Source organism: Leopardus geoffroyi, chromosome B3, assembly GCF_018350155.1.
Source record: "Leopardus geoffroyi isolate Oge1 chromosome B3, O.geoffroyi_Oge1_pat1.0, whole genome shotgun sequence".
NCBI lineage: Eukaryota > Metazoa > Chordata > Mammalia > Carnivora > Felidae > Leopardus > Leopardus geoffroyi.
In genome coordinates this window covers 29,725,150-29,751,918 of record NC_059337.1, presented here as the reverse complement: position 1 = coordinate 29,751,918, position 26,769 = coordinate 29,725,150, and the positions used below count along the sequence as shown (strand labels likewise).

Genomic DNA, 26,769 nt, shown 5'->3' with positions numbered 1-26,769 from the left:
AATGTTTACAGTTGTAGATCTTCTTGGTGGGTAGACCACTTAATTATGATATAATGCCCTTCTTCATCTCTTGTTACAGTTATTTTAAAATCTAGGTTGTTTGATATAAGTATGGCTGCTCTTGCTTTCTTTTGGAGACTATTAGCATGATAGATGATTCTCTATCTGCTTATTTTCAAACTGAAGGTGTCTTTAGGTCTAAAGTGGGTCTCTTGTAAACAGCAAATAGATGGATCTTGTTTTGTTATTCATTCTGTTACACTATGTCTTTTGATTGGAGCATTCAGTCCACTGTCGTTTAGAGTGAGCAGTGAAAGGTACGAATTTATTGACATTATGTTTCTTGTAGAGTTGGAGTTTCTGATGGTGTTTTCTGGTCCTTTCTAGTCTTTGTTGCTTTTTGTTTGTTTTGTTTTTCATCTCTTCTCCCGTCAGAGAGTCCCTCTGAAAATTTCTTGCAGGGCTGGTTTAGTGGTCACGAACTCCTTTAGTTTTTGTTTGCCTGGGAAACTCTTTATCTCTCCTTCTATTTTGAATGACAGCCTTGCTGGCTAAAGAATTCTTGGCTGCATATTTTTGCAGTTCAGCACTTTGAATATATCCTGCCACTCCTTTCTGGCCTGCCAAGTTTCCGTGGATGGGTCTGCTGTGAACCTGATCTGTCTTCCCTTATAGGTTAAGGACTTTTTTCTTTTGGTACTTTCATGATTCTTTCTTGTCTGAATATTTTGTGAATTTTAACTATGCTATGCCTTGTTGATGGTTGGTTTTTGTTGAATCTGATGGGAGTTCTCTGTGCTTCCTGGATTTTGATGTCTGTGTCTTTCCCCAGGTTAGGAAAGTTTTCCACTATGATTTGCTCACATAAACCTTCTACCCTTTGTCTCTCTTCCTTTTCAGGGACCCCTATGATTTGGATATTAAACCTTTTTAATGAGTCACTGAATTCTCTAATTCTTATACTATGCTCTTTTGCCTTAGTTTTCCTCTTTTTTCTTTGCTTCATTATTCTCCATGATTGTATCTTCTAAATCACTGATTTGCTGCTCTGCTTCATCCATCCATGCCATTTTGGCATCTGTTTGAGATTGAATCTCGGTGATAGCATTTTTAATTTCATCCTGACTAGATTGTATTTCTTTTAATCTCCGTAGAAAGGAATTCTATGCTTTTTTTTCAACCCCACCTAGTATTCTTATTATTGTGATTCTAAATTCTGGTTTAGACATCTTGCTTGTATCTGTGTTCATTAAGTCCGTACCTGTTATTTGGGGTGAACTCCTTCATTTTGCCATTTTGAAGGGATATAAAGAGTTAATGAAATAAAGAAGAAAAAAAATAAAAATTCAAAATGACACAAGAAGTCAATTCAAGGAATCTAGATCCTAGGCGTGTTTGGTCTGGTTGTTGAAATAAGCTTGATAGAATAGAGAAAAAAAAGGAAAGAAAAGAAAAAAAAGGAAAACATTTGAAAATTAAAATAAATGAATACAATAGAATAAAATGAAATGGTGAACATAAAATAGAGTTTAAAAATTTTACAAAAAGTAAAACATATTAGAAAAAAATTAAAAATCTCTTTTATAAAATGGAAAATAAAAACTTTTTATGTACTCAAGAAAACAAAAGAAAAAGAAAAAAATATTGAATAGATGGACCAGTGAACAGAATGATATACAATTGAAATTACATCCAGTTTCCCCTGGAAGTCAAACTATGAAACCCTTTATACTTTATAAACTAAGGAGGAGGAGAGATTTGCATTATTCCTCTAGAGTACAGTTGGCTCAGTCACGAGGGGCTTGGTGTAGTGGCTCCGTTTTCCACTAGGTGGCACTGCTTAGTTTATTGGGGTGGATTGTTCTGGTGCATGTAGGTGCTATGCATATGTATGGGAAGGATGAAAATGGTGTCACCCAGCTACCTAGTCTCTACTGTCAGAACTCTGTGCTTGCCTACCAGCAATCAAGCACCCCTGCTTTGTCTCTAGCTTCTGTCCACTCCCTGCTTCTAATCTGTCCGTGACCAAGCCATTGGTCTGCCAGGCGGCACCTCCCTTCTGCGTTTAATTTCAGACGGGGCTGTGTATCCAAACCCCTCACTTCTGAGGGCCCTGCAGCTTTGACCTGCTCAGACTCTCTGGGGGAGGGTCTTGCCGAGCAAAGGCCGGGTGCTGGTCTGCCATCTGGAACATTCTTGTGACCATGCTGCTGCAAATGCTCAGAGACTGTAGCCAGGTGTGAGCCCACCCCAGAAAAACTTCATGTGATAATGGAGCAGTAGTGTTTTAGGGATTATGGTAAATCACAACACACATCTGGTGCCAGGCTTCACCCTTAATGTCCTTATTCTAACACCAGTGAATGTGGCTGTTCTCTGGGGTCTGCTGGGACCTTTGCCTGTGGGGAGGCTGCACAGCCTCTACCAAATGTCCTCTCAGCTGGGAAATTGCCTCTCTCCCTGTGGCCTGAGGACCCCTTTGTCTTTGTTGTCTGCTTCTGGGGATTTGCCCTTCCCCCCCGGAACTTCACCAGTGTCTTAGTGGAATTTAAATTCTCTCCTTTCTCCCTTTTTTCAATCCCTTGTAGTCCCTTTCTCTTTTCTCCCTTTTTTGTTTAGTCTACTCGTTCTTTTTCTCTCCAGCTGCTTTCGGTGGGGGGTGGGAGTACTTTTCCTGTACTCCCCTCCCATCTCCATCCTCTCTACACAAGCAAAAACAGCTCCGTGGTTTCTCTCTCCCCTAGTTCACCTCTCCACACCACATACCTGCCGAGTTCTGTAATTCAGGTTGTGCAGATTGTTATGTTAATCCTCAAATCAGTTTTCTAGGTGTGCAGGATGGTTTGGTGTTGATCTAGCTGCATTTCTGGGAGGAGAGAAGCAAAAAAAAGGTCCATGCTGCTCCACTGTCTTGGCCCTTCCTATAGACTCTATATTCTGGTCAAGTGATCACTTTGTCTGTCTCTAGCCTTAATTCTAAAGATTTACAATAATTCTTGGTGTCTATTACTGACCTTTATGTTTTTTTTAATTATTAGGACTGTCATGGCCCTTTTGCATTTACATTGTTAGAATCAGCTTGCTCAATTCTAAATTAAAAAAAGAAGACATTATAAACATTTTCTTGTGTTTTTTTTTAACTTTTAGATACAGAATTTACTGATGCAACACTTATATACAACACCCAGTGTTCATCACACGTGCCCTCTTACTCCCCATCACCTGTTTAACCAACTCCCTCCCTCCTCCCCTTCTATAACCATCAGTTCTCTATACTTAAGAGTCTTTTTCTTGGTTTTCCTTGCAAATGGCAAGATTTCATTCTTTTTTATGGCTGAGTAACAATTCCATTATATATATTCACCACATGTTCTTTATCTACTCATCAGTTGATGTATAATTGGGCTCTTTTCATAATTTGGCTATTGTTGATGCTGCTGTAAATATTGAGGTGCATGTATCCCTTTGAATTAGTATTTTTGGGGGCACCTGGGTGGCACAGTCGGTTAAGCGTCCGACTTCAGCCAGGTCACGATCTCGCGGTCCATGAGTTCGAGCCCCGCGTCGGGCTCTGGGCTGATGGCTCAGAGCCTGGAGCCTGTTTCCGATTCTGTGTCTCCCTCTCTCTCTGCCCCTCCCCATTCATGCTCTGTCTCTCTCTGTCCCAAAAATAAATAAACGTTTAAAAAAAAAAAAAGAATTAGTATTTTGGTTTTCTTTGGGTAAATATCTAATAGTGTAATTTCTAGATTGTAGGATAGATATATTTTTAATTTTTTGAGAAATCTCCATACAGTCTTCCACAGTGGCTGCAACCGTTTGTATTCCCATAAACAATGTAAGACGGTTCCACTTTCTCTACATCCTCACAAATACCTGTGTTAATTTTAGCCTTTTTGATAGGTGTGAGGTGATATCTCATTGTAGTTTTGATTTGTATTTCCCTGATGATGAGTGATGTTGAGCATTTTTTCATGCATCTGTTAGCTTTCTGGATGTCTTCTTTGGAAAAATATCTATTCATATCTTATTCCAATTTTTAACTAGATTATTTGTTTTTTGAGTATTGAATTTTATAAGTTCTTTTTAGATTTTGGATACTAACCCTTTATCTGATATGTCATTTACAAATATCTTCTCCCATTCCACAGGTTCATTGTTTCCTTCACTGTACAGAAGGTTTTTATTTTGATGAAGTCTCAGTAGTTTATTTTTGCTTTTGTTTCCCTTGCCTCTGGAGACATGTCAAGTGAGAAGTTGCTGCCCTTGGTCAGAGAGGTTGTTGCCTGTTTTCTCCTGTAGGATTTTGGTGGTTTCCTGTCTCACATTTATTTACTTATTTATTTTTTAATTTATTTTTTAATGTTTATTTATTTTTGAGAGAGACAGAGACAGAAGGCGAGTGGGTTGGGCAGAGAGAGAGGTAGACACAGAATACGAAACGGGCTACAGGCTCTGAGCTGTCAGCACAGAGTCCATCGCCGGGCTCGAACTCACAAACTGCGAGTTCATGACCCAAGCCAAAATCAGATGCTTAACTGGCTGAGCCATCCAGGCACCCCTTCCTGTCTCACATTTAGATCTTTCATCCATTTTGAATTTATTTTTCTGTATAGTATAAGAAAGTGGTCCAGTTTCATTCTTCTGCATGTTGCTGTCCAGTTCTTCCAACACTGAAGAGACTGTCTTTTTTCCATTGGATACTCTTTTATGCTTTGTTGAAGATTAGTTGACAATATATTTGAGGGTTTATTTCTAGGTTTTCTTTTCTGTTATATTGATCTGTGTGTCTGTTTTTGTGCCAGTACCATACTGTCTTAATCACTACAACTTTGTAATATAACTTGAAGTCCAGAATTATGATGCCTCCGGCTTTGCATTTCTTTGTCAAGATTGTTTTGGTTATTCAGGGTCTTTAGCAGTGCCTTGCAAATATCAGGATTGTTTGTTCTAGCTCTGTGAAAAATGCTGGTGGTATTATGATAGAGGTTGCAGTAAATGTGTGGATTGCTCTGGGTAATATAGACATTTTAACAATATTTGTTTTTCCAATCCATGAACATGGAATGTTTTTCTCTTTCTTTGTGTCCTCTACAATTTCTTTCATCAGTGTTTTATACTTTTCAGAGTGCAGATCTTTCCCCTGTTTGGATAGGGTTATTCCTACGTATCTTATGGTATTTGATGCAGTTGTAAATGTGATTAATTCCTTGATTTCTCTTTCTGTTGATTCATTATTGGTGTATAGAAATGCAGTAGATTTCTGTATGTTTGTTTGGTATCGTGTGACGTTACTGAGTTCATCTGTCAGTTCTAGCAATTTTTTGGTGAAGTCTTTTTGGTTTTCTGTGTAGAGTATCATGTCATCTGCAAATAATGAAAGGTTTGACTTCTTCCTTGCCAGTTTGGATGCCTTCATTTCTTTTTGTTGTCTGATCAATATGGCTAGGACTTCCAGTACTATGTTAAGTAGCAGTGGTGAAAGTGGACATCCCTGTCTTGTTCTTGACTGTAGAGGAAAAGCTCTGCTTTTCCCCATTGAAGATGATATTAGCTCTGGGTTTTTTGTATGTGGCTTTTATTATGTTGAGGTATGTTCCCCATAAACCTACTTTTTTGAGGATTTTTATCAATAATAGATGTTATACTTTGTCAAGTGCTGTTTCTCATCCATTAAAAGGATCACCTGGTTCTTTTCCTTTCTTTATTCATGTGGTGTATCATGGTGATTGATTTGCAAATACTGAACCACCCTTACAACCCAGGAATATATCCTACTTGATCATGGTAAATGATTCTTTTAATGTACTGTTGGATTTAATTTGCTTGTATTTTACTGAGAATTTTTGCTTCCATGTTCATCAAGGACCTTGGCCTGTAGTTTTCTTTTTTAGTGGAGTCTTTGTCTGGTTTTGGTATCAGGGTAATGCTGGTCTCATAGATTGAATTTGGAAGTTTTTCTTCCATTTCTATTTTTTGGAATAGTTTGAGAAGAATAGGTATTAACTCTTCTTTAAATTCTTTTTGGGGACGCCCAGATGACTCAGTCAGTTGGGCATCCGACTTCGGCTCAGGTCATGATATCATGGCTCGTGAGTTCAAGCCCCACATCAGGCTCTGTGCTGACAACTCAGAGCCTGGAGCCTGCTTCAGATTCTGTGTCTCCCTCTCTGCCTCTGCCCTCCCTCACTCACATCTGTCTCTGTCTCAAAAATAAATAAACATTAAAAAAATTTTTTTAAATGTTTTTTGGAATTCCCCTGTGAAGCCATCAGCCCATGTACTTTTGTTTGGGATAATTTTGTACTTTTGTTTTGGGATAATTGGGATAATTTTGATTACTGATTCGGTCTGTTTGCTGATTGTCTGTTCAACGTTTCTGTTTCTTCCTTTTTCAGTTTTGGTAGTTTATATGTTTCTAGCAATTTATTTATTTTTTCCAGGTTGTCCAATTTGTTGGCATACAATTTTTCATAATATTCTCTTATAAGTGTTTGTATCTCTGTGATGGTGGTTGTTATTTCTCCTCTCTTCTTTTGTGATTTTATTTATTTGGGTCTTTTCTCTTCTCTTTTTGAGAAGTCTGGTTAGAGATTTATCAATTTTATTAATTAATTCAAGGAACCAGCTCCTGCTTTCATTGATCTATTCTATTGTTTTTTTAGTTTCTATTTCTTTTATGTGTGCTCTGATCTTTGGCATTGTATTGAATCTATAAAGTAATGCGGGGAGATTGATATATTTTAAATTGATCCTTCTAGGTTTATGAACATACCACTAAATGTTTTTTTCTATTTGTTTAGGTCTTCAGAAATATCTTTACATGAACTGTAACTTTTAAAATGATTAAAATAGTAAACTTTATGGGGTGCCTGAGTGGCTCAGTTGGTTAAGTATCAGACTTCGGCTCAGGTCATGATCTTGCAGTTCATGAGTTTAAGCCCCGCTTCGGCCTCTGCACTGGTGCTGCGAAGCCTGCTTTGAATTTTCTCTCTGCCCCTTCCCCACTTGCCCTCTGTCTCTCTCAAAATAAATAACTAAACTTTAAAAAAAGTAAATATTATATTATATATATTTCACTACAATAGAAATATGTACAAAAGCTGTTTATTAAAAAGGTTATAAAACTTCTATTATAAATTACATATTTGTGTACTACAAATTACATATTATAATCCTTATAACCTTTTTTTTTTGTTTTTTTTTTTTTAATTTTTTTTTTCAACATTTATTTATTTTTGGGACAGAGAGAGACAGAGCATGAACGGGGGAGGGGCAGAGAGAGAGGGAGACACAGAATCGGAAACAGGCTCCAGGCTCTGAGCCATCAGCCCAGAGCCCGACACGGGGCTCGAACTCACGGATCGCGAGATCGTGACCTGGCTGAAGTCGGACGCTTAACCGACTGCGCCACCCAGGCGCCCCCTTATAACCTTTTTATAAACAGTTTTTGTGCGTATTTTTATTGTGGTGAAATATACATAACATAAAATTTACTATTTAAATAATTTTAAAATTTGCAGTTCATTGGCACTAAGTACCTTCCCATTGTTGTGCTTACCATCAACACTGTCCATGTTCATAACACTTTTCATCTCTCAAAACTGAAACTCAGTATCCACTAAGTAATAGCTTTATATTTCACAACCGTCCCCTCCTGCCACCAAGCCCATGACAACCACCATTCTACTTTCTGTCTATGAATGTGACTACTCTAGGCACCTCATATAAATGGAATCATATGCTATTTGTCTTTTGTGATGTCTTTAAGGTTTTTCCATGTTGTAGCATGTGTCAGAATATCCTCCCTTTCTAGGGCTGAATAATATTGCATTGTGTGTATACACTATATTTTGTTTACCCATTATCTGTCAAGGGACACCTGGATAGCTTCTCCTTTGGGCTGTTGTGAATAAAACTGCTGTACATGTGGGTATATAAATATCTGTTCAGGTCCCTATTTTTAATTTTTGGGGGTATATAGGTGGCCAGAAGTGGAATTGTTGGATCATATGATAAATTTATCTTTCATTTTTTTGTGGAACAGCATACTTTGTTTCTGTAGTGGCCGCTCCATTTTACGTTTCCACTGGCACTAGAGTTCTAATTTCACCATATCATCAGCTTTGCTTTTTTTACTTTTGACTTTTTTTCTTCTTTTTGGGGGAGATAGTAGCCATCCTAATGGGTTGTGAGGTGGCATCTTAATTGTAATTTTGATTTGCATTCCCCTAATGATAAGTGAGGTTGACTACCTTTTCTTGTACTTAATGTACATTTATATATCATCTTTGGAGAAGTGTCTATTCAAAATCTTTGCCTGGTTTTTAATCAGGTTTTTTTTTCTTGTTGAGTTGTAGAAGTGTCTTTATATATTTTGAATATTAACCCTTATCAGACGTTTGATTTGCAAATATTTTCTCCCATTCTGTGGATTGCCTTTTCATTATGTTCTTGTTCAAAAATTTTAAATTTTGATGTATTCCAATTTGTGTTTTCTTTTGTTGCATGTACATTTGGTGTCATACCCATGAAACCATTGCCAAACTCTCTGCTCCATATGCTTTCTTCTAGGAGTTTTAGTTTTAGGTTTATGTTTAGGTCTTCAATCCATTTTGAATTAATTATTGTATATGTTATAAGGTGGGCATCTAACTTCATTCTTTTGCATGTGAATATCTTTTCCCAGTATCATTTGTTGAAAAAATTGTCATTTCCTCATTCGATGGTCTTCCCTTGGCACCCTTATCAAAAAATCATTTGATCATGGGGCGCCTGGGTGGCTCAGTCGGTTAAGCGTCCGACTTCAGCTCAGGTCACGATCTCGCGGTTCGTGAGTTCGAGCCCCGCATCGGGCTCTGGGCTGATGGCTCAGAGCCTGGAGCCTGCTTCCGATTCTGTGTCTCCCTCTCTCTCTGCCCCTCCCCCGTTCATGCTCTGTCTCTCTCTGTCTCAAAAATAAATAAACGTTAAAAAAAAAATAAAAAAAAAATCATTTGATCATATATTTGAGGGTTTATGTATTGGCCTTCTATTCTGTTCCACTGTTGTATAAGTCTTTATACCAGTACTGTAGGTTTGTAATAAGTTTTGAAATCAGGGATCTTTTAGTTTTTTATTGTTCAAGATTGTTTAGGGTATTCAGGGTCCCATGTGAATTTTAGGATAGATTTTTCCCCCCATTTCTGCAAAAGAAATCATTGAGATTTTGGTAGAGATTCCATTGAATCTGTGACTTGCTTTAGATAGTACTGACATCTTAAAAATATTAAGTCTTCCGATTAATGAATATAGGGTTTTTAAAAATCTTTTTGTGTTTGTATTTTCTTTCAGCAAAGTTGCACATTTCAGTTTACAAGCCTTTTACCTCATTAGTTTATTTTTAATTATATGTGTGTTAACATTTTTTGAAATTTATTTTTGTTAGTTTATTTTTGTTATGCTGTTATAAATAAAATCTCCTTAAAAAAATTTTTTTTAAACATGTATGTTGCTGGTGTTTAGAAATACCATTGATTTAGACCTAGGGCTGCCATAGCAATCTTGAGAAAGAACAAAGATGGAGGTTTCACAATCCCAGATTTCAATATGTCTTACAAAGCTGTAGTAATCAAAATAGTATAGTACTGGCACAAAAATAGACACATAGATCAATGGGACAGAATAGAGATCCCAGAAATAAACCCATGTTTATATGGTCAACTAATCTATGACAAAGAAGGCAAGAATATATAATGGGAAAAAGATCATCTTTTCAACAAATGGTGCTGGGAAAACTGAAGAGCTACATGGAAAGTAATGAAATTGGACCACCTTCTTACACCATACAGAAAAATAAACTTAAAATGGATTAAAGACCTAAATGTGAGGGGCGCCTGGGTGGCGCAGTCGGTTAAGCGTCTGACTTCAGCCAGGTCACGATCTCGCGGTCCGTGAGTTCGAGCCCCGCGTCAGGCTCTGGGCTGATGGCTCAGAGCCTGGAGCCTGTTTCCGATTCTGTGTCTCCCTCTCTTTCTGCCCCTCCCCCGTTCATGCTCTGTCTCTCTCTGTCCCAAAAATAAATAAACGTTGAAAAAAAAAAAATTTAAAAATAAAAAAAAAAAGACCTAAATGTGAGACTGAAGGCATAAAACTCCTAGAAGGAACATAGGCAGTAATTTCTTTGACATCAGCCATAGAAACATTTTTTCTAGATAGGTCTTCTCAGGCAAGGGAAACAAATGCAAAATCAAATTATTGGAACTATACCAAAATATAAAGATTTTGCACAGCAAAGGCAACCATCAACAAAATGACAAGGCAGCCTACAGATTGGGAGAAGATAATTGCAAAGAATATATCCAATAAGGGATTAATATCCAAAATATATAAAGAACTTATACAAGTCAACACAAGAAAAAAACAAGTAATCCAATTAAAAATGGGCAGAAGACCTGAATAGATATTTTTCCAAAGAAGACATATATAGATGGCCAACAGACATATGAAAAGCTGCTCAACCTCACTAATCATCTGGGAAATGCAAATCAAAGCCACAGATATTACCTTAAACCTGTGATAATGGCTAGAATCAAAAAGATAAGAAATAAGTTTTGGTGAGGATGTGGAGAAAAAAGAACTCCAATGCACTGTTGGCAGGAATGTAAATTGGTACATACATTATGAAAAACAATATAGAGATTTCTATCAAAAATTGAAAAATAGAAATAGTATATGATCTAGTAATTCTGCAGATGATTTACCCAAAGAAAATAAATACACTAATTTGAAAAGATTTATACACCCTTGTGTTTATGGCAGTATTACTTATAATAGTGAAGATTTATGGAATCAACTCAATAGTCCATTGATAGATGAATGGATAATGAAGACGTGATGCACATGTGTGTGTGCGCATGTGCACACACACATACATATTGAATATGACTCAGCCATAAGAAAGCATGACATATTGCCATTGGAGCAACAAGAATGGACCTAGAGGGTATAATGCTAAATGAAATCAGTCAGAAGAAGACCAAAACTATGTGATTTCTGTCACATGTGGAATTTAAGAAACAAAACAGATGAATGTAGGGGAAGGGAAAAGAAAAAAAGAGGGAAGCAAACCAAAAGTGACTCTTAACTACAGAGAGCAAAGTGACGATTGATGGAGGGAAGTGGGTGTGGGGGAGGTGTGTTAAATAGGTGATGAGTATTGAAAAGTGCACTTGTGATGAGCACTGGGTGTTATATGTAAGTGATGAATCATTAAATTCTACTCTTGAAAACAAGGTTGTATGTTTTTTAAAATCATGGAGTTGAATTTATCAAATGTTTTATCTCATATAGATATGTTCATGTAAAATATCTCCTTTAATCTGATCTAATGTGATGATTAATTTTTAAATATTTAGTCAAGCCTGCATTCCTGGGATAAACCCAACTTGGTTTTGATGTAGTATAGGAATTTGTTCATATAAGTATGGTTTTTAACTTAAAGGGTGAGATAACCCTATATTTTTTAAATTAATAAACATTTTTCTGAACTATAACATAAGCAGAATAATACACAAATGAATAAATCTGCAGCTTGGTGAATTGTCACCATGCCTCTGTATCCTCTAACCTGGTCAATATATGGAACATTTAGCAGCACCACAGGATCCCTCCCATGTATCTTCCAAATTACCACCCCTTCTTCAACCTTAATAATAATCACTATACAAGCTTCTTGCACTTTTTAGCCTAATTGGTTTTATGCCTAGGAATGAGGTTGCTGGTCTCTGGGTTATTGCAAATGTTCTGCATTAGTAAACACTGCCAAATTGTTTAGCAATATAGTTGTACAGTTTACATTTTCACTAGCATTTTGAATATTCTCGATGCTCTATATTGTTGTCTAAAATTGGAGTAGACAGTTTTTAAGAAAATTTTTTTACAATTTTATTGTGATATAATTGACATATGAAAAATTGCATTTATTAAAGTGTACTATTTCATGAGTTTTCACATATATAATCTCTGAAACCATCAGCATGATTAAGGTAATGAACATAACCACCATCCCTCCAGATTTTCTCATGCTGTTTGATAGTCCATCTCTCCTTCCCTCTACCCTCCTCTCCAGACAGCCAATGATTTACTTTCTCTTTTGTCTTTCACTTTCTTTTGCTCAGCATTATTTTGAGATTCCTTCAGATTGTTACTTGTACATACAGCTTCTTTTTTATTGCTAATTAGTATATATCCATATACTAATTATGCATTTTTCTATTGATAGAAATTTGGGTTTATTCCACTTTTTTGGTCATTATAAATAAGCTTTTCTGAACGTTTGTGTATGAGTACTTTTTGTGGACATATGCTTTCATTTCTCTTGGGCAAATAGCTAGGAGATGGATGGCTGGGTTATAGGGTTGATGTATGTTTAACTTTTTAAGAAACTACAAAATGTTTTTCCAAAATTAGTCACACGATTTTACATACCCACTAGTAGTGAAGGGGTTTCAGTTTCTTCAAAGTCTTGACAACACTTGGTGGATCAGTTTTTTAAACGTATGCCTTTCTAGTTGGAATATTGTGCTGTTTCATTGTGATTGTAATTTGCATTTCTCTAATGACTAACGTTCAGCATCTTTGCATGTGCTTATTAGCCATTCATCTATCTTCTTTGGTAAAACATCTACTCATATCTTTTGCCCATTTTTCAAGTGAGTCCTTCATTATTATTGAATTGTAAAAATTCTTTATATATTCTGGATTCCCATCCTTTCAGGTATGGCTTAGAATTTGTGGCTTATCTTTTTATCTTTTAAATAGTTATTTGAAGTGCAAAAGTTTTAATTTTAATAAAACCCAATATATCAAACTTGTTTTATGTATGAAGCTTTTGGTGTCATATCTAAGAAATCTTGCCAAACTCAAAATCACAAAGATTATTTTTCACATATTTTCTTCAAGAAGTGTTTCAGTTTGGTACTTACATTTAGGTCTATAAGTCCATTTTTCTTGTGACTTTATTTAATTTAATGACTTATTTTTAGTGTAGTTGACACACAGTGTTACATTAGTTTCAGGTCTACAACTTAGTGACTTGACAAGTTTATACATTATGCTTTGTTTGCCACACGTGTAGCTACCATTTGTCCTGTTACATCACTATTACAGTATCATTGACTGTATTCCTTATGCTGTGCCTTTTATTCCCATGACTTATTCATTCCGTAACTGGAAACCTGTGTCTCCCTATCGCCTTCACCCATTTTGCCCAACTCTTCATATCTCTCCCTTCTGGCAGCCATCAGTTTTCTATATTAATAGGTCTGATTCTGATTTTGTTTGTTTGTTCATGTATTCTTTTCCTTTTAAGGTAACTTTTATGTATGGTATGAAACAAAGATCTAAATTTATTTGCATATGGATATCTATCACAGCATCATTTGTTGAAAAACTATTCTTTCACCATTTATTGCCTTGCCACCTGTTCAAGATCAATTAGTCATACATGTAAGGGTTTATTTATGGATCTGTGCTGTTTTATTCATATGTATATTTCTATCCAGACTGTCAATTACTGTGGCTTCATAGCAAGTTTTGGAATCATGCTATGTAAGTTCTCTTACTTTGTCTCTTTCAAAACTGTATTTTCATGTAAGTTTTAGGTTTGCCAGTTTCTACAAAATAGCTTGCAGGGATTTTGGTAAGAATTGCCTTGAATCTATAGATCATTGTGGGAAGAGTTGCCATCTTTACAATATTGTATATTCTGATCCATGAATATGATATCTCTATATCTCCTTTAATTTATCTCAATAGTGTTTTATAGTTTTTAGTTATAGTTCTAATTTGTAGGTCTTGCACTTTTTTTCTTAAATGTATTCTAAGTACTCTTCTTGAAGTCATTGTGATTGGAATTATTTTCTTTATTTTTGGTAGTATTTGTTGCTAGTATACAGAAAGACAATCAATTTTTTATATATTTCATTTTACAACTTTGTTTTTTTATTACCTGCTCAGTTTTCTTACTAGTTTTGATGGTGTTTTTTTTTTGTTGTTCTTGTTGTTTTTCCTTAGGATGTTTCACATATAGACTCACATCATCTGGAAATTACGAGTGTTATACTTCTTGCTTCTAGTATGAATGTCTTTTTTTTTCCATTGTCTTTTTGCACTGGCTACATGCCAGCATATAATTTTAGTAGAGGCTGTGACATTGTATATACTTACTTTGTTCTTAATTTTAGTAGTGAAGCATTTAGTCTTTCCCTGTTACCAATGATGTTAGTTGTAGGTTTTTCTTAAATCCCCATTATTAGATTGAGGAAATTCTCTTGTATTTCTAGTTTGTTGAGTGCCTTTTAGCATGAATGGACTGAGTTTTGTTAAATAAATGTGCTTTTTTTTTTTTTGCACATCCATTAGGAGGATTGTGCAGAGTTTTTTTGTATGTTGTAGTTATTACATTAATTCATTTTCAATATTAAACCAACCTTGCATGCCTGAGTTAATTCCTACTTGGTCATGGTGTATACTCATTTTTATATGTTCCTAATTTCTTGTTAAGGATATTTACATGAGGGATATTGGTGTATAATTTTCTTGTGATGTCTTTGGTTTTCATTCCTCATAGAATATGATGGAAGTGGTTTTTCTTGCACTATTTAGGGGAACTGTTTGTGTTAGGATCAGCATTATTTTTTTAAATATAATTTGCCAGAGAATCTGTCTAGGCTTGAATTTTTCTTTTGGGGGAGATTTTAAATTACCAACTCATTTTTTTTTCATGTTTCAAGTTTTATTAAATTCTGGTTAGTTAAGGGATTCATCACTTACATATAACACACAGTGCTCATCAAAACAAGTACCCTCCTTAATACCCATCACCTATTTAGCATTTTATGGTCTATTGGGATTTTTTTGTTTCTTATTCAGTCAGCTTTCATAATTTGTGTCTTATTAGGAATTTGACCTTTCCATTTAAGTTCTTTATTTTTATATATTTATAAAGTTCATTATTTCTAATAAGTAATTTCACTATGATCTATAGTGATGTCTCTTTCATTCCTAATTTTAATTTACTTTGGGTTTCATTAGCTCTGCTTTTCCTACTTTTATGAGGTTGAATCTTTAGTTGATAGATTTTATATATTTCTACATTCCCTTTTAAATTTTAAAAATTAAAAAAAAATTTTAATGTTAATTTTAGAGAGAGAGAGAAAGCGTGAATGGGGGAGGGGTAGAGGGAGAGGGAGAGGGAGACGGAGGATCTGAAGCAGGCTCCGCAGAGAGCCCTAGGTAGGGCGTGAACTCACAAACCATGAGTTCATGACCAGAGCCAAAGTTGGATGCTTAACTGACTGAGCCACCCAGGTGCCCCTATTTCTACTTTCCTAATTCAAACATTTAAGGGTATAAAGTTTTTTCTCAGCACTTCTTTAACTTCATCCCATTAATTTTGATATGTTAATTTTAATTAAAGATATTTTCTAATATTTTTTAGATTTTTTTGATACATGAATTATTTAGAATCATGCTTAGTTTCCAAATATTTGGTGATATATCTCCAATTTTCTGTTGTTTTATAATTAAATCTTTTGTAGTCGAGGAATATTCTTTGTATAATTTTAGTCCCTTTAAATTCATTGAGATTATTTTATGACCTTGAATGTAAACTATTCTGGAGAAAGTCCTACAGGCTGTTGTAAAGTGTTTGTGTTCTGCTGTTGTTGGGTCAAGTGTTTTTTTTTTTTGGTTTTTTTTTTTTTTTTTTTTTTATGTTTTACTTATTTTGAGAGAGAGAGAGCAGGGGAGGGGCAGAGAAAGAGAGAGAGAGAATCCCAAGCAAGCTCTGCACTGTCAATGCAGAACCTGATCTGTGGGGCTCAGTCCCATGAACCTGTGAAATCATGACCTGAACTGAAATCAAGAATCTGATGCTTAACAAACTGAACCACTCAGGCACCCAGGATGGAGTATTCTTTAAATGGCAGTTAAGTTAGTTGGTAGTTTTGTCTAGGCTTCTGTATACTTACTGATTTTCTGTCTAGTTTTATTAATTTCTGATAGACTGTTATGGAATTCCCCTGGAAAGCCATCTGGCCCTGGACTCTTGTTTTTTGGCAGATTTTTGATTACTAATTCGATTTCCTTACTGGTTATGGGTCTGTTCAAATTTTCTATTTCTTCCTGTTTCAGTTTTGGTAGTGTGTATGTTTCTAGGAATTTGTCCATTTCTTCCAGATTGCCCATTTTATTGGCACATAATTTCTCATAATATTCTCTTATTATTGTTTTTATTTCTGCTGTGTTGGTTGTGATCTCTCCTCTTTCATTCTTCATTTTATTTATTTGGGTCCTTTCCTTTTTCTTTTGGATCAAACTGGCTAGTGGTTTATCGATTTTGTTAATTCTTGCAAAGAACCAGCTCCTGGTTTCATTGATGTGTTCTGTTTTTTGGGTTTTGATAGCATTAATTTCTGCTCTAATCTTTATTATTTCCTGTCTTCTGCCGGTTTTGAGTTTTATTTGCTATTCTTTTTCCAGCTCTTTAAGGTGTAAGGTTAGGTTCTGTATCTGAGACCTTTCTTCCTTCTTTAGGAAAGCCTAGATTGCTGTATACTTTCCTCTTATGACTGCCTTTGCTGCATCCCAGAAGTTTTGGGTTGTGGTGTTATCACTTTCACTGACTTCCATATACTTTTGAAATACTGTTGAATTGTCTATTTATATTCTCAGTTTTGACAATTTTTGCTTTGTGTATTTTGGTGTCTCAATGTTAGGGGCATATAATATCTTCCTTGGGTATTGACCCTTCCATCATTATGAAATGTTCCTCTTTCACATTTAAAAAAAATATTTCTTGCTATAAAGTCAATTTTTTTCTATTTTAAATATAGCCATGGCTATAGTTTACATGAAATGTCTTTTTTATCTAACCTGTGTCTCTTATAGTCTAAATAAAGTTGAAGTTACTTTTTGATCTAGTCTGCTAGTTTCTGCTTTTTCATGAAAGTGTTTTGTCCATTCTCATTGAATATAATTATTGATATAATTACATTTATATTTTCTATTTTGATCCTTGTTTTCTATACATCTCAAGTTTTTTTTGTTCTCTTACTACTGCTTTTTTTCTTAATACTTTTTTAGTGTGTTATTTAAATTTTTCTCTTGATTTTTAAAACTATTATTTTAGTTGTTTGCTTAGTGGTTGCTCTCTTTACTACAATACAAAGTAACGAAGTAGATTATTAAAATCTACTTTTGATTAAAACAAACTTAATTTTGGTAAGATAGAGTAACTTTGTTCCACTATAGGTCTATATCCTTTTCCTCTAGTGTTGTCATTGTCACATATATCTATATATGTGGTAAACTCAACAATCCAGTGATAGAATTATCTCTTTATGTAGTGTCACAATTTTCAAAGAAAATTAGAGTAAAAGAGAAAATACATTTATAAGTTCCTTTATACTAATTAACATATTTACCATTTCTGGTGTACTTCATTTTCTTTGTTTATGGATTCAGGTTACTTTTTGGCATAATTTCTCTTTAGCTAGGTGGCCTTTCTTCAGTATTTTCTACGAAGGGAGTTTTGCTGTCATTGAATTATCTTGGTATTCACTTATCTAGGAATATTTTGCCTTCATTTTGTTTTTGTTTTTAAAAATTTTTGTTGAAGTATCATTGGCGTTTTCCTTCATTCTGAATGATATTTTTGGCAGATTTAGAGTTCTTGTTTTTTTTCTTTTTTGTTTTCAGTAGTTTGAATTTTTTGACTTCTGTTTTTTTCTGATGAAAAGTTAGCCATTAATCATATTGGTTTTTCCTATGTATATGGTGAGTTGTTTTTTTCTTCCTGCTCTCACAATTTTCTGCCTGTGTGTAACCAGTTTCATTCTGATTTGTCTAGGTTTATTGTCTTGATGGTTATTCTGTTCTGTACATATCAAGTTTGGGAAGTGTTTGGCCATTATTTGTTCAGATATTTGTCATTTCTCTTCTGAGTTGTCACAGTTTCTTAAACTTTGCATGGTTTTGATGACCTTGACAGTTTTAGGTAGTGGTCAGGTATATTGTAGAGTGTTCCTCAGGTAGGACTTGTCTGATGCTCTTCTTATGGTGAAATTGATGTTATAGCTTTTGGGGAAGAAGAGCACAGATGTGACTGTGAATTACCATTTGTAACATGTCAGAGGTTCATGCTATCAATTGGACTTATCACTGATTTTATTAACCTTGATCACTTGGCTAAGCTAGTGTTTGTCAGGTTTCTCCATTGTTACTTTAAAAATTTCTCTATGCTGTCCCCGGTGGAAGCAAGCCACTAAGCATAGGCCATGCTGAAAAGGTGGGGAATTATTCTTTACCTCCTTGAGGGAAGAATTCCTACGTTAATTGTTGATAATTTTTCTGTACAGGACAGTTGTCTATTCTCTCCTATTTATTCATTTAAATGTTTTTTTTTAATGTCAGTGTGGACTTATATATATTTATTTTATACATTGTGCTGTAAACCAGTATTATTTATATTGTTACTCAAATTGTTCCAGCTTTGGACATTGGGAGCTATTTCATATGGAATCATCCATTTGTTTAAGGATTCTTGGTTTCTTTTATTGGAAAGGTTTTTAAAAAAACTTTCTATTTTTCTGTTGAGATTCCCTATTTGTTGAATCATTGCCATAATATTTTTCTTTAGTTTGGCATACTTTGTTTTAATTCTTTGAACATATTTGTAACAGCTGTTTTGTAGTCTTTGTCTGCTAAATACAGCATATGGCCTCATTCAGGAACAGTTTCAATTGACTGCTTTTTCTTTTCTTTTTTTTTTTTTTAAGTTTATCTATTTTTCAGAGAGTACGAGAGAAAGCATAAGTGGGGGAGGGACAGAGAGAGGGAGTGAGAGAGAGAGAATCCCAAGCAGGCTCCACACTGTCAGTGTGGAGTCCAATGCGGGGCTTGAACTCACAAACTGTGAGATTGTGACCTGAGCTGAAGTCTGATGCTTAACTGACTGAACCACCCAGGCGCCCCTAGTTGACTGATTTTTTCAAAGCCTGGTCATGCTTCTTTGTATGTCTCATAATTTATGATTGTTTCTTTTCCTGTTATTTTTATCTTTGTGAGTTTATGCCTATTCTATTCATTTCTTGTGGTTTTTTGGAAGGGAACAGAAATAAATATGTTTTCAACATGCTGTGTGTATTTTTTATTTATTTTATTTATTTTAAATTTTAGTTAACATACAATGCAATATTGGTTTCAGGAGTAGAATTCAGTTATTCATCATTTATATGCAACACCCAGTACTCAGCACAAGTGCCCTCCTTAATACGAATCACCCATCTAGCCCATCTCCCACCCACCTCCCTCCAACAACCCTCAGTTTGTTCTCTGTCATTGAGAGTTTCTTGTGGTTTGTTTCCCTCTCTCATCTTCTTCTCCCACCCTTCCTTCCCCTATGTTCGTCTGTTTTGTTGTTTAAATTCCATGTGAGTGAAATCATATGGTAATTATCTTTCTCTGTTTGACTTATCTCTCTTAGCATAATACCTTCTAGCTCCATCAATGTCATTGTAAATGGCAAGATTTCATTCTTTTTGCTGGCTAATATTCAAGTGTGTGTGTGTGCGTGTGTGTGTGTGTGTGTGTGTGTGTGTGTGTGTGTGTGTCATACACACACACACAAACCCCACATCTACTTTACCCATTCATCATTTGATGGACATTTGGGCTCTCCATAATATGCTATTGTTGAGAATGGTGCTATAAACATTGGGGTGCATATACCCCTTTGAATCTGTATTTTTGTATTCTTTGGGTAAATACCTAATAGTGCCATTGCTGGATCAAAGGGTAGTAAAAGTAAACAGTAAGCTAGATCTTTTTTCCCCTAGATCTGAAGCTTTGTATACTTTTTGATCCATAGACTTGGTGCAAGCAAGTTGCTTATGCTGTTTTTCTGGGGAAGAGGCCTGCTGTGCTGATTCTCAGGCTGACTTGTTGCAGTGGAAATGTGCCTTCAGGGCATGGGGTGGGTGGGGCTTGGTGTAAATGGTTCTCGCCTCTGCTAGTTGATACAGTTTTGCTCCCTGAGGGCTCTCCATGCTGATGGGTGAGTTGAATATGGCTGTGCTCCCCTCTCTGGCCCCAGAGCTGAAAGATAATGCCTCCCACTCTTCAGGGGAACCCTCACAGAAGAATAATCAGTCACCCCTCCTGTCACCCCTGTTTCTGTCAGAACCCTGCATTCACTCTACCTGTGTCCTAGCTTCTTTATCTCAGGCCCATGACTGAGTTTCAGAACTCCTCCAAATTTTAGGGACTCTGGAGGCATGGACCATTGCTTTTTTTCTGGGGGAGGGCCTTGGAATGCTTTTGCTGGCCTGTGGGAGGAAAACAGTGGCAGGACTGTAGCAGTTCAGGGTTTATGTCAAAATGTAGCAGAACACCAACAACTCTGCTTGCTGCCCTCAGCCCTTATTCTGCTCCTGTGCCTGGATATAGTGCAGCACCTTTGCCCCACCTGTCCTTTTTGTGACCGAGGGGGTCCTCAGACCACGCTGGCTGTCACTCCTGGGATTCCTCCCTGCTTTGCTACTCGGGCACCTTTAAGCCAGGCAATTCCTCCACTGTAGCAGACTTCTACAAGTTCAGATTTTACACTCCACTGCTTATAATACTTTGCGATAGCCTCCATAAGTAGGCTCCCTCCCCACTGCTATACCCACAGCTATGTTTCCCCCAAGACCACTCTCTGCACCTCCTGCCTTCCAAAAGGTGGTTGCTTTTCTACTTGTAGACTTGCAGTTTTTGTTTTCTTAGACCTCTGGTTGATTTCTTGGGTGTTAAGAATGATTTTATCAAATCATTGTGAGGTCTGTTTGGTGTTTTGGAGGAACAAGACAAGTTTAGGATCTCCCTACTTGTTGCCAATTTAACTCCTCCCTCTCAACATGCCATATTTAAATGAGAGTTCGAGTGGTAGTTAGTATTTAAATCCATACCTGGGTCTGTGTCCAGAAATCTATTATTTTTAAATTTCTTTTTAACATTTATTTATTTTTGGCAGGGAGAGAGTGCTGTCAGGGGAGGTGCAGAGAGAGAGAGGGAGACAAGGGATTTGAAGCAGGCTCTATGGTGGCAGCAGAAAACCCAATGTGGGCTGGAGCTCATGAACCATGAGATCAAGACCTGAGCTGAAGTCAGATGCTTAACTGACTGAGCCACCCACATGCCCCCAGAAACCTATTTTTATAACTGAAAACTTGTGTTGCTTTTTAAACACTTATTGAGCAGTGTATTTGGGACATAGGCAATCAGAAAGAATAATTTAAAAAATAATAATCCTGTAGAATATATAAGCCTATGTATCCTAATCATTTTTAACCTCGTGAAGTTCGATTCTCCAAGCAGTTGAGTGTATCGTTTTTTACTATCTTCTTACAGAGATAGGGAAGAGCGCTTGGCTGCACTCACAGCTGCTCAACAAGAAGCAATGGAAGAGCTCCAAAAAAAAATTCAGCTTAAGGTAAGGGTAGTATATATTTCAATTTGAAATTTTAGAGCTTTCAATGGCACATGAGATTAAATCTTTTATTTAAGGGATTGTATAACATTTTAATTTGTATTCTTAATATTTGGTTAATAAGACTTACATGATTTGGTTTTGGTCCGTTCTAATTCAACTGTCTGAAAAATTTATTTTAATATGATAAAATGATGAGAATAATTAAAGGAATTTTAACTTTCCTGTTTTTACTAACCAATTTGTTAGTGACTTGAAGGCATTACTCTTTGGTTTCTGATAGTTATACTTTTTAATTATTTACAAATAAACAAAAAATGATTAGTATAATTAGTTTCACTTGATTTTCAGTGCCTATGAATTGTGCGATTGTAACTTGGGAAATTATGATAAACTGCTATTTTCTAGAAAATCTTTACCATTAGTAATACAGTTTCTAGCAGTATATTTTACACTGTGTAACAATTACTTATACATTGTCTCCTCACAGAGATAGTACATTCCATAAGGTAGAGGGCCATATTTTATCACAGGACTTTATCATTCACTAAAATTTAATGTACCAAAAATCTGTTGAGCCTTGTAGTAGACGTGGGGTTAATGAGATGAGTAAGTCATGATTCTAAATTCCAAGAAACTCTTAATGTAGTGTGAGAATCAGTTGCTAAACAGATAATTTCCATATGGACATATTACTTGGAGTGCTATGAAAGTATGGATGAGGACACTGAGTTTAATATGAAGCATTTCAGAAGTCAGGAAAAAATTTTAGAGAATAACTCCTGAGCTGAATCTTGAATGGGTAGGAGAATAGGTAGGTGGGTGGGATGACATTTCCAATCATATGAAAAAGTATGAGTGTTAAGTCAGAATTCTGGAATTGTGTTTTTTCAGCTTGGTTATGTTTTTTGTTTTGGGGGTAAGTCACTGGAGGTGTGGGGCAACCAGAAATGGTGGTGTGGAGTTGGTGTGGTAGAAGTCTGCATCATGATGGGGTTTGTCTGCTATGAGGATATGCTTGGTCTTTACATAGGGGTCAACATTTCCGAAAGTGTGTTCCCAGAAGTGCTTCTCGAAAGTGTGTTGCAGTCAATTAAGTGTGTAAAATGTTTTTTAGTATGAGCTAGGTTTATTGAGTCACAATGCACAGAGACATACTACAGGCTCCATATAGTTCAGTGTTAAAAACCTGTTTTGCTTTAATGTAGTGTTTTCCAAATTTATTTGCGGATAGAACCTTTTCCACAAAGCACTTACAATATCCTATGGTGTTGTTCTAAGAAGCACACTCTAAGAGACGTTACTGTGCATGTAGGAGATATTAAAGGGCTTTATGTAAATGCTTATTCTTAGTGTTCACGTCAACATTGAATGAAGACATTTCTTCTATTATTGTAGAAACTTTCTTTAATGGAAATACTGTTTTTTTAAGTTCTTCGTATAATTTGCATCATTTTTATATTCTCACGCTTTGACTTCATTCACAGCATGATGAAAGCATTCGAAGGCACATGGAACAGATTGAACAAAGAAAAGAAAAAGCTGCTGAGTTAAGCAGTGGGCGGCATGCAAATACTGATTATGCCCCCAAACTGACTCCTTATGAAAGAAAGAAGCAGTGTTCCCTCTGTAATGTCCTGGTAGGTTGTCATTACTAATATTGTGATGATATGATTTATTACTAAAGTTTGTTAAACTATGGAAATCTATTCTCCCGGTCTTTTAAAATTCATATGATTTTAAACCGTGGATTTCTTTCATGATTTTTATGCTAAGTAAGTAGTATAAAAATAGCATTGGCATTTAAGAGTATCAGTGCAAAGTGCCAGAGTAATGCAATTGCTGCTAAAATGGATATATACCTGCTTAATTGATAGCCCAAGCAATATTTTTGGGTACTGGAATCAAAAAAGAAAAAGGCATTTTCAGTCTTGAAATTTGAACTCTGATACTTAGAAGAAATGATATCCTGTTAAGGTTGGTTACAATGGCATGATTTTTCTTATGTATCTTCTAGAGGATTCTCAGAGTTGTGTTTTAAAGAAAATATTTTTAGCCTAGTATGTAAAGGCTTGTGTGATATCAACATGCATATAATATACTGGCCTGAATATATAATTAGATATAATTATATGTTGATTACAATTGCTTTGATTTTATGCTTTTAGATCTCTTCAGAGGTGTATCTTTTTAGCCATATTAAAGGAAAAAAACACCAGCAAGCCGTAAGAGAGAATAGCAGCATTCAAGGGCGTGAACTTTCAGATGAAGAAGTGGTAAGCTTTACTTCTGTTCATTTCCACATATTTATTGAAAACTCAGTATGTCCTATATTATAAAGAATTCCATGTTCGGTTGTGATTATTTAAAATTATATTTAACATTTAATAACTACTAAAATATACAAATATGTCATTTAGTATACAATTTAGTCCTCACTTTGACAGTGCATATACTAAAATTTAGTATACAGTTTAACAAGAAACAGAAATAAGAACAATTTTACTGTAAAAAAAGGTCATAGTATTTTGATATTTTAATAATATACAAAATAATTCTTTAGTGATGCCCTGCATTTCTTGGAAAATAATTAACAATATACATGTCATGTAAATTGATAATTTTATGAGTACAGTATTTAGAAATTTTTGGAAATGCATTATTTATCTACCTATAATTGCTTACAGTGGAATTTAGATTTGTATGAATATTTTTAGAAATATTTTACATTCAATTGTTATCTAGACATGGATGACATTGCTAATGTATGAATTTGTTGGTTCTATTTATAATAGCAAATTTCTAGAGCTACCCAAAGATGAGACATTCATGTTTGTGAAGTATCTCTTAAGGTGCCCAGGAAAAGTTATTATGGTTCTAATGAGAGCAGTAACTGTATATACATACATGTGTGTGTTTAAATCCTGTTCCCCAGTGTAATGTATATTAATAGAGTACACAAATCTCAAGTATACAGCTTGATTAATTTTTACATATGTTTCACTCACATCAAGATATAGATCATTTCTTATACTCCAGAAGGCTCCCTCATGCTCCAACCCAGACATGTCTCCAAGCGGTAACTAGTCTACACCATCAGTTAGTTTTCCCTGTTCTGGAACATTCTTTAAATGGTATCATACAGTATGTACTTTCTGTGTCTGGCTACTTTCACCTACCCCTAACTCTGAAATTGATCTTAAATGTTTATGTGAAGTTGTAGTTCATTCTTTTTCTTAGCTTTTTATCAATGCTCTCCAGGTGAAGACCATCAGGAATATATTTGTAGTTGAATAAAATAGTGTTTTATTTATTAAAGAATGGAAAATGTATACTGTGGGGAATTATGGAGCTTCTCAAATAAGGTGTTAGAAAGGGCTTATTATAGGATTTGGGCTTGTGCTAGGTGATTTGGTTGGGGAGGGGAAAGTTCGAGGACTTGAAGCTTTGATCTGGATTGGATGCTGTCAGGAAGCAGGGGTAAGTCTATGGTTGGTTCTTAATAAATCAATAAATCTTACCTGGGTAGGAGGACTGAAGCTACTGTTTTCTCCTGAGTTTCTGGGTATGACCAGCACTTGATGGGAAATTGCACATAGTTATTTGGGCTTACTTCTCTATGATTTCCTTCTTTTGAGGATATTCCCCCCTCAAGCTCCAGTGGCTTTGGCAGCTCTAAACCAAATTCTGTCTCTTCAGCTCAGTAAGGCTGCTACTTTTAGTTTGCAGTGTCTCCATGCCAAAAATTGGTATAAGCCTTTCAAGGAAAAATCCAGAGTGAATGTGGAGCTTACCTCATGTGCTTCCTTTCTGTTAGGGATAACGGCCTCTCAAGTTCTGGCTCTGTTGGCTGTACTGTAATGCCTTCAAATTGATATTTGGTATACTTTGTACAACGTTTTGAGTTGGGAGATAGTCCAGTCAGTATAAGCCAGTCCACTGTGGCTGGAATTGGAAGTCTCCTAATATTTAATTCCTGTATACACATTGTTTGACATAATGCTTGACACATGGTAAGGTATTTAATAAAAGCTCATTGAGCTGAGTTGAACTGAGAGCTTCTACTGAATGGCTTTATGTACCTCTAATAAAACATGTAATTAATCATCTATTTAGTTTACCTCAAATAATTGTTTGTCTTTTACTCAAATTGTATGAGTATTTTAAGAGTGAATAGTAAGGATTTTTTTTTTATTTTACTTGAATCATTCATATAATTTACCCCATTCACTCTTTAAGTTTGCTGTTTAGAACAAGAGTCATGTGTATGTATGTGCCACTTTGAAAAAATCTTAAATTGCTTTCTTTAATTAGAATTTAATTATTCCATTACAAATGAAAATTTTCCATTTATAGAAATTACTTGTAATTCTCTTAATTAAAAAACTGTATTATTTAATTTACAACAGATTATTTAAACATTTTCTGGAATGTTGCTGTTATATAAATTGAAATCTAAATTTTATGTGTTTTACTTCAGTGAGAAAAGTTGAGAAGGAAAGAATAGTTCATGCAATTTGAAAGAAAAATGTGCAGTATTGTCTAACTTTTGTAGCTCTTATAGCATAGCCTGATGTTTAGCTGTTGTGATTTGAGATTTGGTTGATGTGTTCAATTTTTTATACTATTTCAGTTGAAAGGAATTAAATTTTCCTTAAGTTCTCGCTTAATTCATGTAGTTATTCTGGGTTATAGCCCTTTCTTCCTGAAAACAAACATGCGATATAGGATATGAGTTATGTGATATAGTAGGGCAGTTTTATATTTACTCACATGGAAGTTTCATTTTTAATCAGTGGAGGTATCTGTAGTAAACATACTTGTTCTACTTAAAGTTATTACTTGTCATCTGTGATGTCTTTATGTTATATACACCTTGTCTGTGACCCTTCTTCCTTGACATGTAAGATTTTATTTATACCACCTCTGACCTAATAAAATTGTACCTTTGACCTTATGCACTTGACATATCAGATAACTTACTCTTGATCTTTGACACATTTTTTTTTTAAGCCTGTTAAACGTAATAGGTAGCTGCCTGGCAAGAAAGGTATAATGTTTTGTGCTTTTGTTGTAATTTGACTGGGAAATTTTTCTTGTTTTTTTGAGACTTCACGAAAAGAGCTGTTATGTGTTTGATTTTTTTTCTCTTTCATTGTCTTAAAATCCAGGTGTTAAAAGTAGCTAATTTTTGAAGGTCAAAACAAATGGGTGCTAGTTTAAATACATTCCAAAATTTAGTTTTTATACATTGCTAG

General features: G+C 35.2%; 1 protein-coding gene across 6 annotated transcripts in view; it reads left to right on the top strand.

Moving 5' to 3' along the window:
• The window catches only part of SCAPER (S-phase cyclin A associated protein in the ER), a 522,269-nt gene that overhangs the window by 171,136 nt on the left and 324,364 nt on the right, over positions 1 to 26,769 (top strand). For all 6 annotated transcript variants that reach the window (XM_045448989.1, XM_045448990.1, XM_045448988.1 and 3 more), the window contains 3 exons: positions 21,433 to 21,514; positions 22,999 to 23,151; positions 23,680 to 23,787. In XM_045448989.1, the coding sequence (XP_045304945.1) occupies positions 21,433 to 21,514; positions 22,999 to 23,151; positions 23,680 to 23,787 (343 nt within the window). The remainder of the gene's footprint in view (positions 1 to 21,432; positions 21,515 to 22,998; positions 23,152 to 23,679; positions 23,788 to 26,769) is intronic.